Source organism: Bactrocera latifrons, unplaced genomic scaffold (assembly GCF_001853355.1).
Source record: "Bactrocera latifrons isolate USDA-ARS-PBARC rearing strain unplaced genomic scaffold, ASM185335v1 scaffold_4, whole genome shotgun sequence".
In the NCBI taxonomy this organism is placed as follows: Eukaryota; Metazoa; Arthropoda; class Insecta; order Diptera; family Tephritidae; genus Bactrocera; species Bactrocera latifrons.
Window position 1 is genome coordinate 3,527,887 of NW_017537045.1, and position 17,581 is coordinate 3,545,467.

Consider the following 17,581-nt stretch of genomic DNA (forward strand, 5'->3'; position numbering starts at 1 on the left):
CATAGAAAAAAGTTAGAGCTTTCGGCAATTTAATGCAATTTAGCTGCGTTAACTAAGCAAATTTGCGCAAGAAATAATGCGCTTCAACACCGCTGACAGCAAAATTATTTTTTCATGTTTTTACATTTAACGACTTTTAGTGTTTTTTTTTTTTTTTTTTTTTTTTTTTTTTTGTTAAAAAAATATATATTTGTATTTATCACGGCACATTTTATCAATATTTTACTAAATGCATTTGTGTTTCTGCGTTATTTCTTCTATTTTCATGTGCCCATACGTGTCTACCAATACAACAAACCTAACGCCACATAAAACTGTATTTTGTACAACGACATCAACGCTTCGCGTACTTCAATACACGCCCCAACTTAATCAACTAACCGCCAAACCTGCCAACATATCGCTTTAAAACGCGCCACACATGCCGCACACCCACGCGCATATTAATATATACACACCCTGTATATGTACAGCACTGGCCGCAATCAGCCACCGATGTATACGGAAACTTTGTCGGAAAGTTTGGCGCTGATGATCACCTCGCTGTCGGTCGAAATGGAAGGCAAATATTATTGCACCGCCTCCTATGCAAATACGGAATTAATGAATACGAGCGTTATAATTAAAACTTATGGTAAGTTTCTATTTAACTATTTCGCTATTACGATTGCTAACTTTTTGTCAGCGACGCGTATGTGCTGGCGTCGCTATGCTGCTGGCGCTCAACCCAAGTGGTGCACTTAAGCGCGCACTTAAGTGCTGCATAACGGTTATAGCGCGCCACAGTTCAACTTGCCACTACAAGCTAACGCCAATTTCGGCTTGTTTTGCTGCTAAAGTTTGTTATTGCTTATTATACCCCGAACAAGGTAAACTAAATGTGCCACGAAGTTTGTAACAACCGAAAGGAAACGTCGGAGATCGTATAAAATGTATATGTATATATAGTGTAAATGATCAGCATGGCGAGCTGAGGGATTTTAGTCATGTCCGTCATGTCTGTGATGTCCCTTGATTTTTGAAATATCGACATGAAATGGGCTTATCTCCCCAATAAGCTACTCCAACGGCAGTATCATCGAAAATAAATTCTTGGAAGAATTTTTTGAATTAAAAAAAATATTTTAGAAAATTTGGCATGGATTATTGTCTGTGGCAAAGCAACAATATCCGTGGAAATTTTCTGAATCGAAATGCTATAGCATATGGCTGCCCTACGAATTGAACAATTACAACAAAGTGCTTGTATGAAAAAGTTTTTTATTTGAGAAAATATATTTACCAAATTTCGCATCGGATGGATGGAAAGTTTCTAGATCAAAACACTATAGCATATAGCTGACATACAAACTGAACAATTAAAATCAAGTACTTGTATCAAAAACTTGTTTGTTTAACGAGATATCTTCAGAAAACTGGACTGAAATTAATATTTAAGGCAACGGTATAATCTGCGAAAAAATTGTCCATATTGGATCACTATAGCATACAGCTGGCATACAAACTAATCGATCAAACAATTAATTAATAAATTATGAAATTAAAATTTGTATGAAAACATTTTTGTCGTGGAAGGTATTAAAACTTCGCTGCAAACGAAGTTAACATTTCTAAAAATTTTTTGTGTATAGTTTTTCCTTAGAAATTTATTTTATTGCTGTTTAAAATTTTGCGTTTTGTTCCGTGCGAGCGCTCGGCTGCTCTGCTTGTCTGCCAAATTGTGGTATTGCATTGCTATACCACCAACACATACACACTTTATGCGCTCAGCACGCCAAACAAACAAATCCACTTTGCCAAACACACACACACGCTAGCGTTGCAAATGTGCGCACATTTACAGCAAGCAAGCAAYTCGAGCGTGCATATTTTATGCAATTGCCAGCATGCGAAATTACCCACTGTGCAGCGACATTTTGGCAAAAGAAAATACTCAACAAAAACACCAGCAAACTGCCGGCAAGAAAATGCAATAATAAGTTGTGTACGCTGTTGCCGACTTTTAGGCGCACAAGCAATATGTGCCGTTATAAACGAGTGGCAAACGTGGCTGCAGCAAAGTTCCGCATAACTGCAAGCGTACGTGTGTGTTTAACAGCAATTATGCTGGTCATAAACAAGTTGTTGCAAGTGTTGGCAAATGGGCGTGTGGCCTGCACGCTGCTTGCCAAACATACATACACTTATACATGTGTATTGGAGTAACTTTTACTTAGCAAATTTTTAGTTTTCATAAATTGCATTTCATAAGTTTTTAATAATTTTATTTTTTTCTCTATTTCGGAATGTTGGTTTTTTGACCATAGACCGATTTTTTGTGGTCTCGTTTAGTGCCATAAATGCTTGTAGAGCTTAAAATATACACTTGTGTATGCATATAGCTGGCGCATTGCAGCGTTATATGCTATTTATTCTACAACAATATTTATGTAAAAGTGTACGATTGCAGTTATCTATGAAATTTGCAAAGTTCTTAACCAAATACGGCCTGATAATTTAGGCAGTTAAGCAAATATGAAAATAAATAGTATTTTTAAGCCTAAAAAGGCAACCACAAATTTGCCTAAGAGCCTTGAGAGGCAAGTGTGAAAGTTACTTATTTTCTTGCCATTGGTGAAGCGAAAATATTTTTCTTGTAAATTTTGATAGAATTTAGTTTAAACATATAATAGCTAAATATATTTCGTGAAATAAATTATTCAACAGTTTTGTATAATGGAATACAATTATGCCAAAATTCAAAATTTAATTAACAATTACAAAAACAACGAAACACAAAATAAGTCGTTACTAACCGTTGTGTCAATTTCGGAAATTAAACATAAATATTCAATTTATACAATTAATTTCAAATTCGATATTTGAAATAATTATTAAAAGTGAAGCAGATTAAATCAGTTCAAAATTAAAAAATAAAAAATAAAATTTGTTGGCATTCGAATTGAAAATAGATAAATAAATAAAATATTTAGAAATCTATTTTTTTTTAATTAGGATGACCTTTCCTCCTATGTACATAAAGCTTGGTTTTTTAGATATTTGTTATTCAAGAAGAAAAAAAGCAATGTGACGGTTGCAAAAAATGCCTGTCGCGTTCCCCAATTTTCGATGTTTTTAGTTATTGTGGGCGTATATCAATAACAACCCGCCGCATATCTCTCCCAGTGTGTAAATCATATCAGTGTTATCTGCGTAGGCAAGCCACTTTACATAACCCTACAAAACATAGTCCAACGGTGTTAAGTCAACGATCTTGGAGGCCATGCTATATGGCCAAGAAAATTTTCCTTTAATAAATTAATTCTTTCGTTGGATGTATGGCATATAGCGCCATTTTTTTTTTTACCAAAAATCGTCCACATCAATATCCTACAATTCAGGCATGAAAGAGTCATCGATAAAATGGCTCATTTTTGAAGAAATATGGACCAATGATTCCCTGTACCCAAAAACACAGCAAACAGTGACGCGTAGCAACAATAGCTTGTGATTTATCATGCAACAATTTTGTTTATTAACTAGGTACAACCAAAAGTGAGATCCTTCGCAGAACAAAACATTGTGAAAGTCGATATCGATGGTCAACTCATTTTGTGCCTACTCGCGGAACGTGTGACACACTGACTATGATCGTTCGGCTTCAAATTCGTATACGAATTAAATTTTACAAGTCAAAACGCGTGAGTGGTGCCAATCGAATCAACATTTTATTAATAAACTTACATGATTTGCAAGAGTTGCTCAGAAGTACGTCTGTTTATCATGAAATGGCCAACCAAGAAACAGCTGCCAAAAAGACTGACATCCATTATATTTATCAAGGTGAAATTTAAAGTAATAAATGAACAATCAGAATAGCACGTATTTTTACAGACGTTGCCGATAATATTCTAAGTTAATTTGGATAGCTTGGTTAGTAGCCTCAAAACATTGATAACAAACTTTGTACCAACAAGCTTTTAAAACAGCTTTTGAAAGCTCAATTGGTTTTGTTAATATACTGCAATATAATTTTTATATTTTATTCGGTATTTAATGACGCTGTTTCAAATAAAACTCATTTGAATAGAGCTGTCAATAAATCATTTATTTACGATTACAAATGCCAAACTTTTATGTGCAATAAGCATTTTTTTATGTGAAAGCTCGTCTAATTGTAGAAATAAATGTTTTTTTGTGCTAGACCTTTTTTTCACATCTTTTAAATATATGGCAACATTTTCTTAACCTAAAAAGGCCGAAAATCTGCACAAAAAATGTTTACTTTCAAAAATCAACTTTTTGTTTGAAGTAGTTGGCAACGTTGTTGACAGTTAAAATGCGAAAGTCTGCAAGATAAATTTTAATAACAAATTTTTTTCTTTGCCATAAATGACTTAATAAGCTTTTTATTGAAAGCTCGGAGAAAAAAATTTCTTTTTTAATTCAAATAAGTGTCTTAATAAGCTTTTATGTGAATGCTCGTCTAATTTTATAAATTTTTCGTTTTTGAAATTTCGTTCAAATATATGGCAACTCTTTCTTGACTTTATTAAGTGCGAAAAACTGCAAAATAAGTTTTAATTATGAAAACAAACAATTTTACCTCAATATGGAAATTAATTAGCAACTATGTGAAATTATAAACTAAAGTTTTTTCGAAATTTTTTTTAATATATGGTAACCCTTTCTTAACTAAGACTAAGACTAAATTTTCACAAGACGGATTTCGGATATCTCGAAATTCATTTTATTAGCATTGCGAAATGTAAACGTACCCATTTTCAGCCTTGTATTGGCGCCACAGTCGTTTCATGATCTTTTCTAATGGTAGTTGTCAATTTAGTGAATAAATGCCTGCTCTGGGCGCTTTGTCATTCATATAGCTTAGAAATCATAAATAATTTGCAAATAAACAAAATATTCATTTCAAAACATCGCTTTACTAGCCTGAAATGCACGAATGAAAACACGGTTAAAAGAACTAAACTTTTTTTACCTTTACTTTGACTTTTCCCAAAAATTAACTCAATAGCGGGATTCTGTAACCAGTCTCTAGAACTCATGTCTGCCATTTTGAATATACCAAACAGAGATCATCATAGATATTAATGGATTGTCGTTTTTTATATTTTGTAAGCAACTCAAACACGAAAAGGTTAAAAATAAATCAATTATAGTACATAAATTACGTAAATATTATGAAACAAAGTCAACATATATTTTTTATTTTCATTGATAGTTATGTTTTTGACTAATTTATTGAAATTTTAATTTTGTTATCGACATACCTATTTATTTTCATTCAAGTGTAAAAATATCTCTGAATAATTAAAAGTAATAGATTTTGTAACTGTCACAGAAGAGGAAAGTCTCAAGTCGTCTCAAGTCCCAAAAATTGTCTCTAACTTAAAATCTCAAATTTAGAGACAATTTTCAACTACGTACTTAAACGTTTGCCGACAAAATCATTTATTTTATACTAACGAATCCATACAATGCCTCGATGACTTTTTAGGATACTGTTTTTTTTATATATTTACAAATTTTTCGAGAAACAAAAATATTATTGAAATTATTTTAAGGAGCTTGCAAAATATATTAATTTTAAAGAGTTGCTTAAATTAAAGAAATAGTAAATTTTCTACAAGTCAGTCTGAAATATTTGACAACTAATCCGATATTATAACATTCAGCACGAATTGGCTTTAAGCGAAAACAAATAACTATTTCCAAAGATATTCACTCCAAAATTTTACCGGCAAACGCAAAATTGTGTAGCCTAAATAATGCCCAAGAAGGAAATTGCTAACACAGAAAAGTATACGAAAATAAGCCCTTCTGTATAATGTTGCGTATACGCCATACCGCACCGCAGCGTGGAAATATATACAAAGCAATCGGCTAGAAACAGCTTTTGCTGTGAAAATGTTGTTTACAAAACCAAATTTCGTATGGCGATTGCAGCAATTTTACTTACTTGCAAATTTGCAGAGAATTTCGCACACAAATATGCGCATATAAACGAAATTATTTGCGCAAGCGATTGAGTTAGTAGCGATAAAGAAATTTTGGAATTTTGTTGTTATGTAAATATATATGAGAATTATATTTCCAATACCAAGCGATCATGCTTCGAGCAAATTTCGGCGTATATAATCAATAATAATAAAATTATGAAAATATGCATCGATATTAAATGTTGTTTAGACTGCGCGTCAAGCGCCAAGCAATTCAAAGAATCTGCAGCAATCCGCCACTAGTGCAGCCATGTTTCCATGAGGACTTTGGCAAGTGCTTTGACCAGTAAAAATAAATAGAAAATCATAGTGTGGCGTACTGCCACGTATCGTAGAACTGTAGAATACTTCACTTTACGATTTTCCCAGGCACTCTTCTTCAAAGCTGTGCCCTTATGTTCGCAGTCTACTTGTACTTGAGTAGACTTAATAGCGTGAGTATCAGCATTGCTGCAGGCGAAAATTGCTGCTTGCAATAAGATTTCACTGCTATTTACTTATTTATTTTACTACCACCAAATTAAATAAACGAAATGAACATTTCGAAGAGCGAACTCAATGGAAAAGATTAAATAAATATGTACATACACATATGTACATACATATAGTATATCTAAATACTTTAATATGCATATGTTTTAGGAATATTTATTTTTGCTTTATATTGTTGCCAGAGTTATGAAAACATGCAATATATTTGTCTTAATAAAGTGCAAACAAAGAAAGGAAACATGTTCTAAATTAAACGCTATAATTAATTGATTAAATTTTTCAGACACAATTTCCTTTCTCATACGTTAGAAATTTATTTTACAACACATATATTTTTTCACAGTATAACTTTTTGCGAACATGTGGCAACTATGTTAAAACTAAAAGAAATTCCATTTTTATTACAAACAATTTTTTTATTTATTTTTTTTCAAACTTTTCCCAAAATGTTTTGTTAAAACCATGTGGCAGCGACGATAAATGAAATGAAATCAATGAAAATTAGAAATAATTTCATTTTTTCTTATTTTTTTTATTTTTTTTTTTTTCAACATAAGCCAAGTTCGGGCATAACCGAACATTTCATATCTTGCAACTGGCAAGGATTAAAACCAGGAAGTACCTTCAGGTACTTAACATTAGTTAGGTCTAGGACCAGCTTTCCCCCGATTTTTTTTTTCATTCTAAGCACAAATATTCACCGTTATAAAAAACACGTTTTCTCAATTTTACTAAGATAACTCTTATATTGTCAAATAAATGCGGTATAAAGTCAGCCTGAAATCGAAAATCTTTATATTAAGTATATGCTAAAGACGCACTGCTATTAGGAAAGGATTCTCTCTAAATTTCTAGTCAAATCTGACAACTTGACCAATATATTTTCGATAAAAAGTCAACTGTAGGTACTGGGGTTCAAATATTCAAAAATTCGGTTTCTAGGGGCTAGAGGTTTTTGTTGGATTTGAACCATTTTCGGTGGCATAATAATTAATTTTTTAATTAATTTTAAATTTGCTTAAATTCGTTCACTTGTTTACCGTTATTTGGAACCTTTAATTCGATTTTCAGCTTATATTTTCTAAATTCAAACATGTGGCAACAACTTTTGCAACTCCAGAATTGTTTTACCGAAGACATAGTAATATATATTTTTTATTTTACCCTAGTCGGTATACTATGTGTTCGAGTACATATATGTTTTCTTAGCTATACAGCGCAGTTGAATGAATTTCCCTGTTGACAGTATCAATTGCAGCTGAATTCGAACACCAACAACAATAGCTTCGTCAATTGCTGCAGTGTCAATAAAAACATAAAGGCATGACTTGTAGAGAAATAGTCTGAGGTGCAGTTTATGTATGTATATTAGTTGTATTGTGAATCTAGTGTCAGATAGGTGAACGAAAGTAGCAGTTTATTCAAAGTTAGCAACGAGTGGTTCAAATGTGCTTAAAGTGCGGAGTTTAACTGTGAGACTTTCTCTGTTAATGGCACAGTAGTTCAAAACCTAACTAGTAACATTTAACACCGGTTTTTAACTGATGATAAATCGGCTACTTTAGTCCACAATATTTTATTTTCAAACATTAAAACCCATGTGGGAAACGAAACTAGTCACATTTTATATTGCTTTGTAACTGGTTATGAAACGACTGATTTTAAACTAGTCCAAAATACTTCATTTTCAAACATTGAAAACCATATGGGAAAATATAAATACTTAAGTGAATACAGAGTGGCATGATGACGGTGTTGTTGTTGCATATTTTCAGCAAATTTTTCGTTTACTTCGAATCGAAGATTTTCGGCCAACTTGCTACCGCATCCAAGTGGAAAATAGTTTTGCCAAATTGCACACACTTATGCATATTAAAGAACAACAAACAGTTCCAACAACAAAATAAATAACTTGGTGCTAGCAGTCTCCTAAGGGGAGCATGCCATTGTAAGAATTTGCGGAAAATAAATGCCAAATAAATGGTTTGCACTTGCATAGAGAACTATAATCTATATATACATTTATATGTATATATATACATACATATTCATATTTATATGCACACATGTTTTTACTTGAATCATCCGTAGAGAAAATACTGCAAATATGAATTGTTTGATGAAAGCTGATTGTGTTAGGCTTAGACACGCATTCACACATAATATGGGCATATTTAGTAGAAAAAAAAAACAAATCATAAACTTGAGTACCAAAGTATTTTCATTTTTAGTGGAAAAAAAAACAAATCACAAACTTGAGTACCAAAGTATTTTCATATTTAGTGGAAAAAAAAAAACAAATCAAAAACTTGAGTACCAAAGCATTTTCAGTATACTATGTATAGATGCCATAAAGTGCAATAATAATTGCTTGTTGGCCGATTAAGTTACGGTATCGGCCATAAAATACCAAAAAAGCGTATTAAAACTCATACATAATTCTAAAAATAATTAAAATTCTTTAAAAAAGTGCGCTAAATTCTTTGAAATAAATACTTAAAAATTGCTTCAAAAATGTAATACTAACTCTTTTTTCTGAGTTACACAACATATTTCATAAAGTATATTTCTATTTTGCAATAATATTTTTAATGTTGGCAACACTGTTAAATATTTTCTTCAATTTAATATATATTATGTAAAACAACTTGTTCGACCATTTCATATTTTAATTAAACATTGATAACAAACTTTGTACCAATAAGCTTTTAAAACAGCTTTTGAAAGCTCAATTGGTTTTGTTAATATACTGCAATATAATTTTTTATATTTTATTCGGTATTTAATGACGCTGTTTCAAATAAAACTCATTTGAATAGAGCTGTCAATCAATCATTTATTTACGATTACAAATGCCAAACTTTTATGTGCAATAAGCATTTTTTTATGTGAAAGCTCATCTTATTGTAGAAATAAATGTTTTTTTGTGCTAGACCTTTTTTTCACATCTTTTAAATATATGGCAACATTTTCTTAACCTAAAAAGGCCGAAAATCTGCACAAAAAATGTTTACTTTCAAAAATCAACTTTTTGTTTGAAGTAGTTGGCAACGTTGTTGACAGTTAAAATGCGAAAGTCTGCAAGATAAATTTTAATAACAAATTTTTTTCTTTGCCATAAATGACTTAATAAGCTTTTTATTGAAAGCTCGGAGAAAAAAATTTCTTTTTTAATTCAAATAAGTGTCTTAATAAGCTTTTATGTGAATGCTCGTCTAATTTTATAAATTTTTCGTTTTTGAAATTTCGTTCAAATATATGGCAACTCTTTCTTGACTTTATTAAGTGCAAAAATCTGCAAAATAAATTTTAATTATGAAAATAAACAATTTTGTTTCAATATGGAAATTAATTAGCAACTATGTGAAATTATAAACTAAAGTTTTTTCGAAATTTTTTTTAATATATGGCAACTCTTTCTTAGCTTTTTTAAGATGTATTGTATTAATTACATTTAAGAAACAATTTTTTCCCCACTTATTTTAATAATCACGAATTTTTTTAACTTAAAAGAGTCTGAAACTCTGCCAAATAAGTTTTAATTACACAAATTTAACCTCTTTGTTTCTAATAAGTGCCTTAATTAGCTTCTATGCGTGGTCTAATTGTATAAACTAAATTCTGTTTCAACAATTTTTTATTTAATTTATGAAAACTCTTTATTATATTAAAAAAGTTCAAAAATCTCTAAAAAAAAATTTAAGCTTTTTCCTTGAAAGAGCTGGCGACGTCGTTTACTGTTGGACGACAAATTTAATTGCTTCTTTTTAAAACATCATTTTGCCAACTTTTATCTACAATATTTAATATTTCAACACAAATTTAGTTTTTTCAAAATATTATTTCGAAAATTTTTATCTAGTATAGTTATTATTTCAATATAATTTACTCTTAATTAAAAAATATGTATATGTTTCAATCATGACTCAATAATGTTGATGAGTTGTGAGTGAGTACGATGAGTTTTTGAACACTATACACACATTATTCCACCACACTGCAGCTACGGGTAGGAATTTTCATTTTATGGCAACTTCCCCTTTTCTTATGTACTGTTTTGTAATTAAATCAAGTTTCAAGCCAACTCAAAAAGCAATGAAAACTGTAAATGACACAAAAAAATATTTTTCTATTTATTCGCATTTAAGTGTGTGCATTCTATATTGTTTTTGTGTAGAAGATAAAACACATCTTTGTTCACTTAAGTGCCTTTATGTCATAAAAATGATTTTAATAAATTGCTGAAACTTTGTGCTGTCATTATGAATTTCTCGTACATGATAACTGCAAATGAAATAAATAATAAGTAAAGGCGACTTAATTGAGTTCATTTTAATTGAATTTTCTATTACTTTTGTTTTGCACATAAAAGAAAGGAGAATGCAAAGAAAAACTATTTGTTTACAATAAATGAATGAAAGAGAGTTTAAAATTGGAAAAAAAAAATAAAAGCAATTTTCACGTGAATGTCAGTGAAGTTAAATTCGTTGAATTGTAGAAATTCGCTCTCAACGTCTTTTCTGCGTAAATTAGAAATAGTATATATTTAAATTTGTTGTAATTGCTTTTACATAGTAACTTAGTGATATTGAAAGAAATAAATTCTGCTGCTAAAGGCATTACTTACAAGTGAAAACAAATATAATTTCATAAAATCATCTAAAATAGCTTGCGTATTGAAAAACTTATGGAATTTCTTAATATATAACCACTGATTAAAGTTATTTAGCCTGCGTAAAGGCGCATATTAGTTATGTAATCAATGTATTAGATCGTGAAGTGAGTTTTGAATATGCAATGCAATTATTCCAATATTAATACTCTTAACCCATTATTATAAAGAAAGCATTATATCTTTAACCATTCGTAAACTTAATATTTAGTAATTATACAATGAGGTCAGACACCGTTCCTAATTTGCAAATATATTGTATTCCTACCATGTAGCCTACAATTAGGCGCAATTGAACGCCATCACAGAAAAAGTGCAAAATTACAGCTAATTAGTAAACATTATTCGAAATTTCTGCTATTTTCATATATAGAAAATATACAACTTTATCTATTAGCAGCTGTAATATTGATTTATTAAATATTATATATACAGCTTTTATGTATTTGGGTGATATAAGAGCTGTCCCTATGAGTCAGCAGTCTATGCGCGGAGCTACTTGATATACAAGCATAAAAGTTGTGGTGAAAGCTTTCTTCGCGTTCCACATACAAGCTAGGCTAAAAAAGAGAATCACTTAAAAAAATTGGTACTAGTCCCTTACTGAGTCATATTACTAATAATTTTAAAACCGACAAATTTGGCTTTTGTCAGAGGTTGTTGAGATATTGTTATCTGTTATTTATTTTAAAAATTTGACGCTGTATGAGATATGTATTGAACTCCATATAAAATTCTGATTGTGACATTTTAAAGCGAAATACCGGCTACTTCGTCACCTTTTTCAGGAGGGTCCCGATAAACAAAAAAAACCTGTTTTACACTATTGAGGAACTCAAAGTTTACGCTAAGCAAAAACCAAAATAATAATAATGAACTCTTTTAAAATCCAGGAAGGATTAAACCTCACAAGAATTGTCTTTGATTAAGCTCTCAGAAGACGTCAAGTTCATTCATGACAATTTTTCTTAGAAATCCCATTAACATTGGGCATCTATCTTGCTTTTTCACTACAAGTAAGCAAATTGAAATTCAATTTGTCAATAATAAGCTTTCATTGCAACAAGATAATAAATCACATTAAATTGATCTCCATGTACTAAAAAAGGCCATCAGATGTCCACGCGGATATGGGAAAATAGAAAATATACCAAAATGCATGAAAGCACAGAAGAGGAAACTTCCTTCCACTTTGTGTCAGATAATTGACCAATCCAAATAACAAACAAACTGAATTTACAACTTTTCAATGAAAATAAAAATACAGACAGCTAAATGCAATGAGCACGCATGCATGAGATAAGCAGGCATAGGCCAGTAGTAAGCAGAATGCAGTAAGAAATCCAGCCTTAGAAAAAATGGAAGGGATAACGAAAAGCCAAAGCCGATACGACAAGACGCTTTGTGTAAAGAACATTCGCAAATAGATGACACAGAGCCAATAAATTGCAAATAAAATTTCATGCCAATTCGAAAATGTAATCTAAAGCATATACATATGTTAGAGCTATATGAAGGAAAAATACATTAGCAATGCAAATAAAATGCAACGAAACAATATATGAATGAAAAAATGTGTAAGTAGCAGCAGTGCGGAATATGGCAGAGATGAGACCAGCAAAAAGCGAGACAGGCTGATCGTAGAGACTGTCAGTGAGAGATACACATTGAAATCAAAAGGGAGACAAAAGCAAATGGGTGACAAGAAATAGTCTTTATATATAAAATATACAGTTATACCTAAGCAGAAGCAAAAAAAAAATACGCATAGTTTTACAGATGCAGCAGAAGTTGACAGAGCGACTTACGGGGAAGTTTAGAGCGGGTATTCTCAGATTAGAATGAACTTAAGTCTACACAAATAGGAACTGACTCAAGCTAAACGTTTATTCTCCGACTGAAAGGAGGCTTAAAACGGGTTAGAGAGGTTCTTATTGTACTCATACGAGCCAAGAAAGAATGTGGGACTTCGCAGACAACATGTCTTGACAAATGAAACAAAGTGAAGTTCGTGAAGTTGCATATAGAATCTCTTTAATAACCTCCTATATTATAATTCTAGATATAAAACCATAACCGCTTTCACTAAACTTTAATTCTGAGGAAAGTTTGCGTTTTATAGATATTGTGCCAAGCAAATGCTGAAAACTGATCTTATATTCATATAAATGTTAAAATATTATAAATGGAGTATAAACTTTTGCCAACCCTTTTTCTAATGAGAACGCAACAAAGATCTGATTTAATAGATGTGTTTCCAGCAAATGTTTAAAATAAAACTTGTAATTTAAGTACGACGTGGAATAATAGCTCATATGAAAGCTTTGGCTCGATATATATTAATACACATAAAAGTTTAAAATTAAATCTAAATTTAAGCAGCACATAACGTAAAAACTGTTGCTAAGCTTTTGTTCTAATTAAAGCTTTTTCCTGATATTATTTCAATTGAACCTGAGAATTCAGGCTCTTATAAAAGGGAAAGCTTTTTTTCAAAATTCAGTTCTAATGAAAGCTCAAATGAAAACTATATCACGGTAAATTTTATGCCAGGCAAATACTTCAATCTGATTCTGAAAATGGAAACTGCTTCGATTCAAGACATTACATATATACTATACATAGCATAAAAGCTTTCACTAAACTTTTGTACTGATGAAAGCTCAAATGAAAGTTTATACTAAAGCTCAAAATTCGAGAAAACTGAAAGCTTTCATGATTGATAATTTTAAAATTAAGTATTTTCTTTCAAAAATACCTAAAGGCCAAACTTTAAAGTTATACATACGCTGTTTCAGTACGTATGCTGCACTTCGCCGATTGCAAAGTACTGCAGTATTGCTGACTCACTCTGCGTAAGCTGCCTAGCGAAGATTTATCATATTTGCTTTGCCAAAGCTAACTCGCTGCGAACGTTAGGCAACAATAAACAGCAACAAAAGGAAACAGTTTGCTAAGAAAGTTCACGTTAAAAGACAAACATCAACACAAACATGTATAGATATGCATATAAGCGTAGTATCACATATCCTTGGCAATAACTTCCAGTGCTACACACACTTCCTCTCATTGCAACAACCACGTTTTCGTTTTTGTTGTTGCTGATGATGATGCTTTACGTGTGCTTTGACAGCAAGAGCGTTAGGCTATTGTGCACGGATTGCACGAATCGGGTAGACAACGCCTTTAAAGAGCGTGCAACACACGCTTAAACCTTCGCGCGCCTTAATGTATGCTTCAGCACTTGTCTGTAAGATGACAACGGCAAGACACTCGTGGCAGCAAGCACATCTGCACACACGTTTACAGGCATTTGCCAGCGAACCGCACCGAAACAAACAAAACTAATAGCAAACAAGCAGTCAAACAATAATAATAGCARCAACAACAATACGCATAAATAACAATGGAAACTTAAAGGAACTGCAAACAGCGCGCCTGCATAACAACGTGGTAGCTGCGGCTGCGGTGCTCTTTCAGAGTTGGTATTACCGGCATGCACAACAACAATGCTTGCAACATACGAACAGAAAATGCGACATTGCGGTGCAAATTTAAGTGCCTTGTCGCAAACGACGCGCGTGGTCACAGCGGAATCTGGCAGAGACTACCGCATATATACAAATAAATAACTGTGTATATACACTCAATATATATTTCGATGCTATACATACTATGTATGCTTCAATTTCTGCGCCAAAGGTCAGTTGGCAGCAAAGTGCGCAATCAATGCATTTATTTGTGCTTTTATGACTTTCTTCCACTGGCCAATTGTTGTTGCTGGTTGCCTTAATGGATCAGCGAGCAACTAAATGCAGAAATGTTCAACGGCCAAAAGCTCACCAGCAACGAATTGGAACGTTGCACACACACTTCCTGCTGTAATGGTGGTGCAGTGCTGCCAAAACTTTGCTCGTTTCCTACACTCACTTTCATTTTGTTATCGAGTGTCCCTTTTTCGGGCAATAACTTGTATTGAAATGCCCGGAAAAGCAAATGACAGCAAGCAGGAAAGCAAAAATAAAAAAGCAAGCAAACAAACATACAGCTTGTGGCTCCACACAGAGCGGAATAGCAAAAGCATCGGCACTTGGAAATCCGTACGATTCAGCAATGATAAAATCAAATTGGAAATTTTATTGTACCAGAAAAAAAATTTCGAAAAATTCCAAACACGCCACCCACACTAAAAAAATATTGCGACTAAACCCGAAAACAAAGTCAAGTGCAGTGAAAAAGTGCAGTGAAAATGCAAGGCGCAAACACAGACGTAAGCAAAAGCTTTGAAATCAAAGGAGTGCAAGAGTTTGAGCACATTTTCCAATATGTAATATAGAAACCCAATAAGTGTGTATAAGTTTTACAAATTGAAAAGATAAATTCGCACAATGACTAGTCAATTTCGTTTGAGCAAAACTTTTGCCTTTTTGCCTGCCAACTATTTTTGTATCGCCTGCTTAATGGCGAAAAAGGTTTTGATAACGGTTTGGAGGCTTCAGAATTCTAAGTAATCGTCGATGATTATTGAAACAAATGTTACCTGTATAAATAAAAAGATTTTGTGAAAAAGGCTGAGACTAAGAAGTTAATTTAGCAGAATTACTTACAAATTGCAGAAGAGAAACTTGACGAAGAACTGTAAGAAGGAATGATGAAGAGCACAAGAACTAAATGAAAATTTAAATAAAACATAAATTAATATCAAGTCGTATGTTATCTGAACGATAATTGCAACTTAACGAATCTTAAAGAAACTGAACGAAATCTTTTTATTGAACTTAACAAATGTTACATCAACGAACTAGAAAACTTAAAATTGCAATAAATGCTACTTAACGAAGCTTAAAGAAACTCAACGAGACTTTTTTATGAACCATGAATTGAACTTAACAAAACTTACATCAAATTTTTTATGAACGATAAATGCAACCTAACGAAAGGTACATCAACTTAACGCAACTAGAAAGCAGTTTAATATTAGGTTGTCAAAAAAGCCTTGCGGTATATTTGCGGTATTTTTATTGAATTTTCAATTGTGCATAACATTTTTTTTTTTGATGACTCATGCCCAGCTCTTGACCGATGTTACGGCTGCTACTATTCCGGTCTCTTTCGACCAATTCAGCGATTTTATCGCAATTTTCGACGACAGGCGCATCTTCGACCACCTCTACACCAGAACGAAAACGTTGAAACCATCTTTGTGCGGTGGAAATGGAAACTGTATCGGGTCCCTAAACTGCACAAATTCTATTGGCGGCTTGAGCTGCATTTTTGTCTTTATCGTAGTAGTACTGTAAAATATGCCGTATTTTCTCTTTATTTGGCTCCATGTTTGCGACGCTATAACTCACGAACGACTTAAAAGAAACGACAATCAATCAAACACGTGTCAGCGCGTGAAATGAGCTTTCTGAAAAAGTATAGCATGACCCGATGCGACGAATAAAACTCGAAATACCCGCTCTCAGCGCCAACTAACGAAAATACCGAAAGACTTTTTTGACAAATATTTAACTTTTTTTCAAATAATAAATGTACAATATACAAAAGCTAAGTAAAACATAGTTAATAAAAGTTAGCCAAATGCCAAAAAAAGGTAATTAAAAACTTAACGAGCTAAAAATATCATGAATTTTAGTAAAAAATATTTTGTTCAATAATTGGTATGAATTTGAATTGCTCCAATTATGCAAAAATTTAATGAGAAAAAAACAATTTAAAATTGCCTTTTTCTAGCTTCGCTTTTACAAATTTTTGAAGCTTTATAAAACTTAACGAAACTCGTGAAAACTTAACGAAACATTTAAAAAATTTGCAACAAGTTCGAAATCTCTAACACGATTAAAAAAAGCTGAACGCAACTTAAAAACACATTTCCGAAAACTTAACCGAACTCCAGATAGCTGAGCGAATTAATTAAAACGATCATGGAAAAACTTCATAAAACTCAACGAAACGTTATTTTAATCTACCAAAGCTTTTGAAAACTAATCGAAACTTAATAACCTAGCAAAATTTACCAAAACTTTATAACATTTTGTTATGTAAAACCTGTATTTGTATTTATTAGTCCTCTTAAGTGTTATGGAACTGAAACTTTAGTCAGAAACGTACTACCTTTCCTGAAAACAATAACAAAACGAACTAACTAAAAAAATTTTAAAACTTGACGAAACGCTAGAAAACTGAATAAAAAAATTACAAAAATATTTATGAAGTTTTAGTAAAAATTCAAAATCATAAAACCACAATGAAACCTAAAAAATATGTATCTAAGCTTTTGAAAATTTATCGACACTTTTGAAATCTAATCGAAAGTCGAACCAAGCTTTAACGCTTATTAAGAAAAATATTATCTTTCCTAGAAAAAATAATAAAACGAATGAATTTAAAAAAATTCTAAAACTTAAGGAAA

At 31.8% G+C, this 17,581-nt stretch overlaps 1 protein-coding gene across 6 annotated transcripts in view; it reads left to right on the plus strand.

Moving 5' to 3' along the window:
* The window catches only part of LOC108972431 (fasciclin-2), a 245,387-nt gene that overhangs the window by 204,574 nt on the left and 23,232 nt on the right, over positions 1 to 17,581 (plus strand). For all 6 annotated transcript variants that reach the window (XM_018938990.1, XM_018938993.1, XM_018938992.1 and 3 more), the window contains one exon: positions 474 to 634. In XM_018938990.1, coding sequence (XP_018794535.1) covers positions 474 to 634 — 161 coding nt within the window. The remainder of the gene's footprint in view (positions 1 to 473; positions 635 to 17,581) is intronic.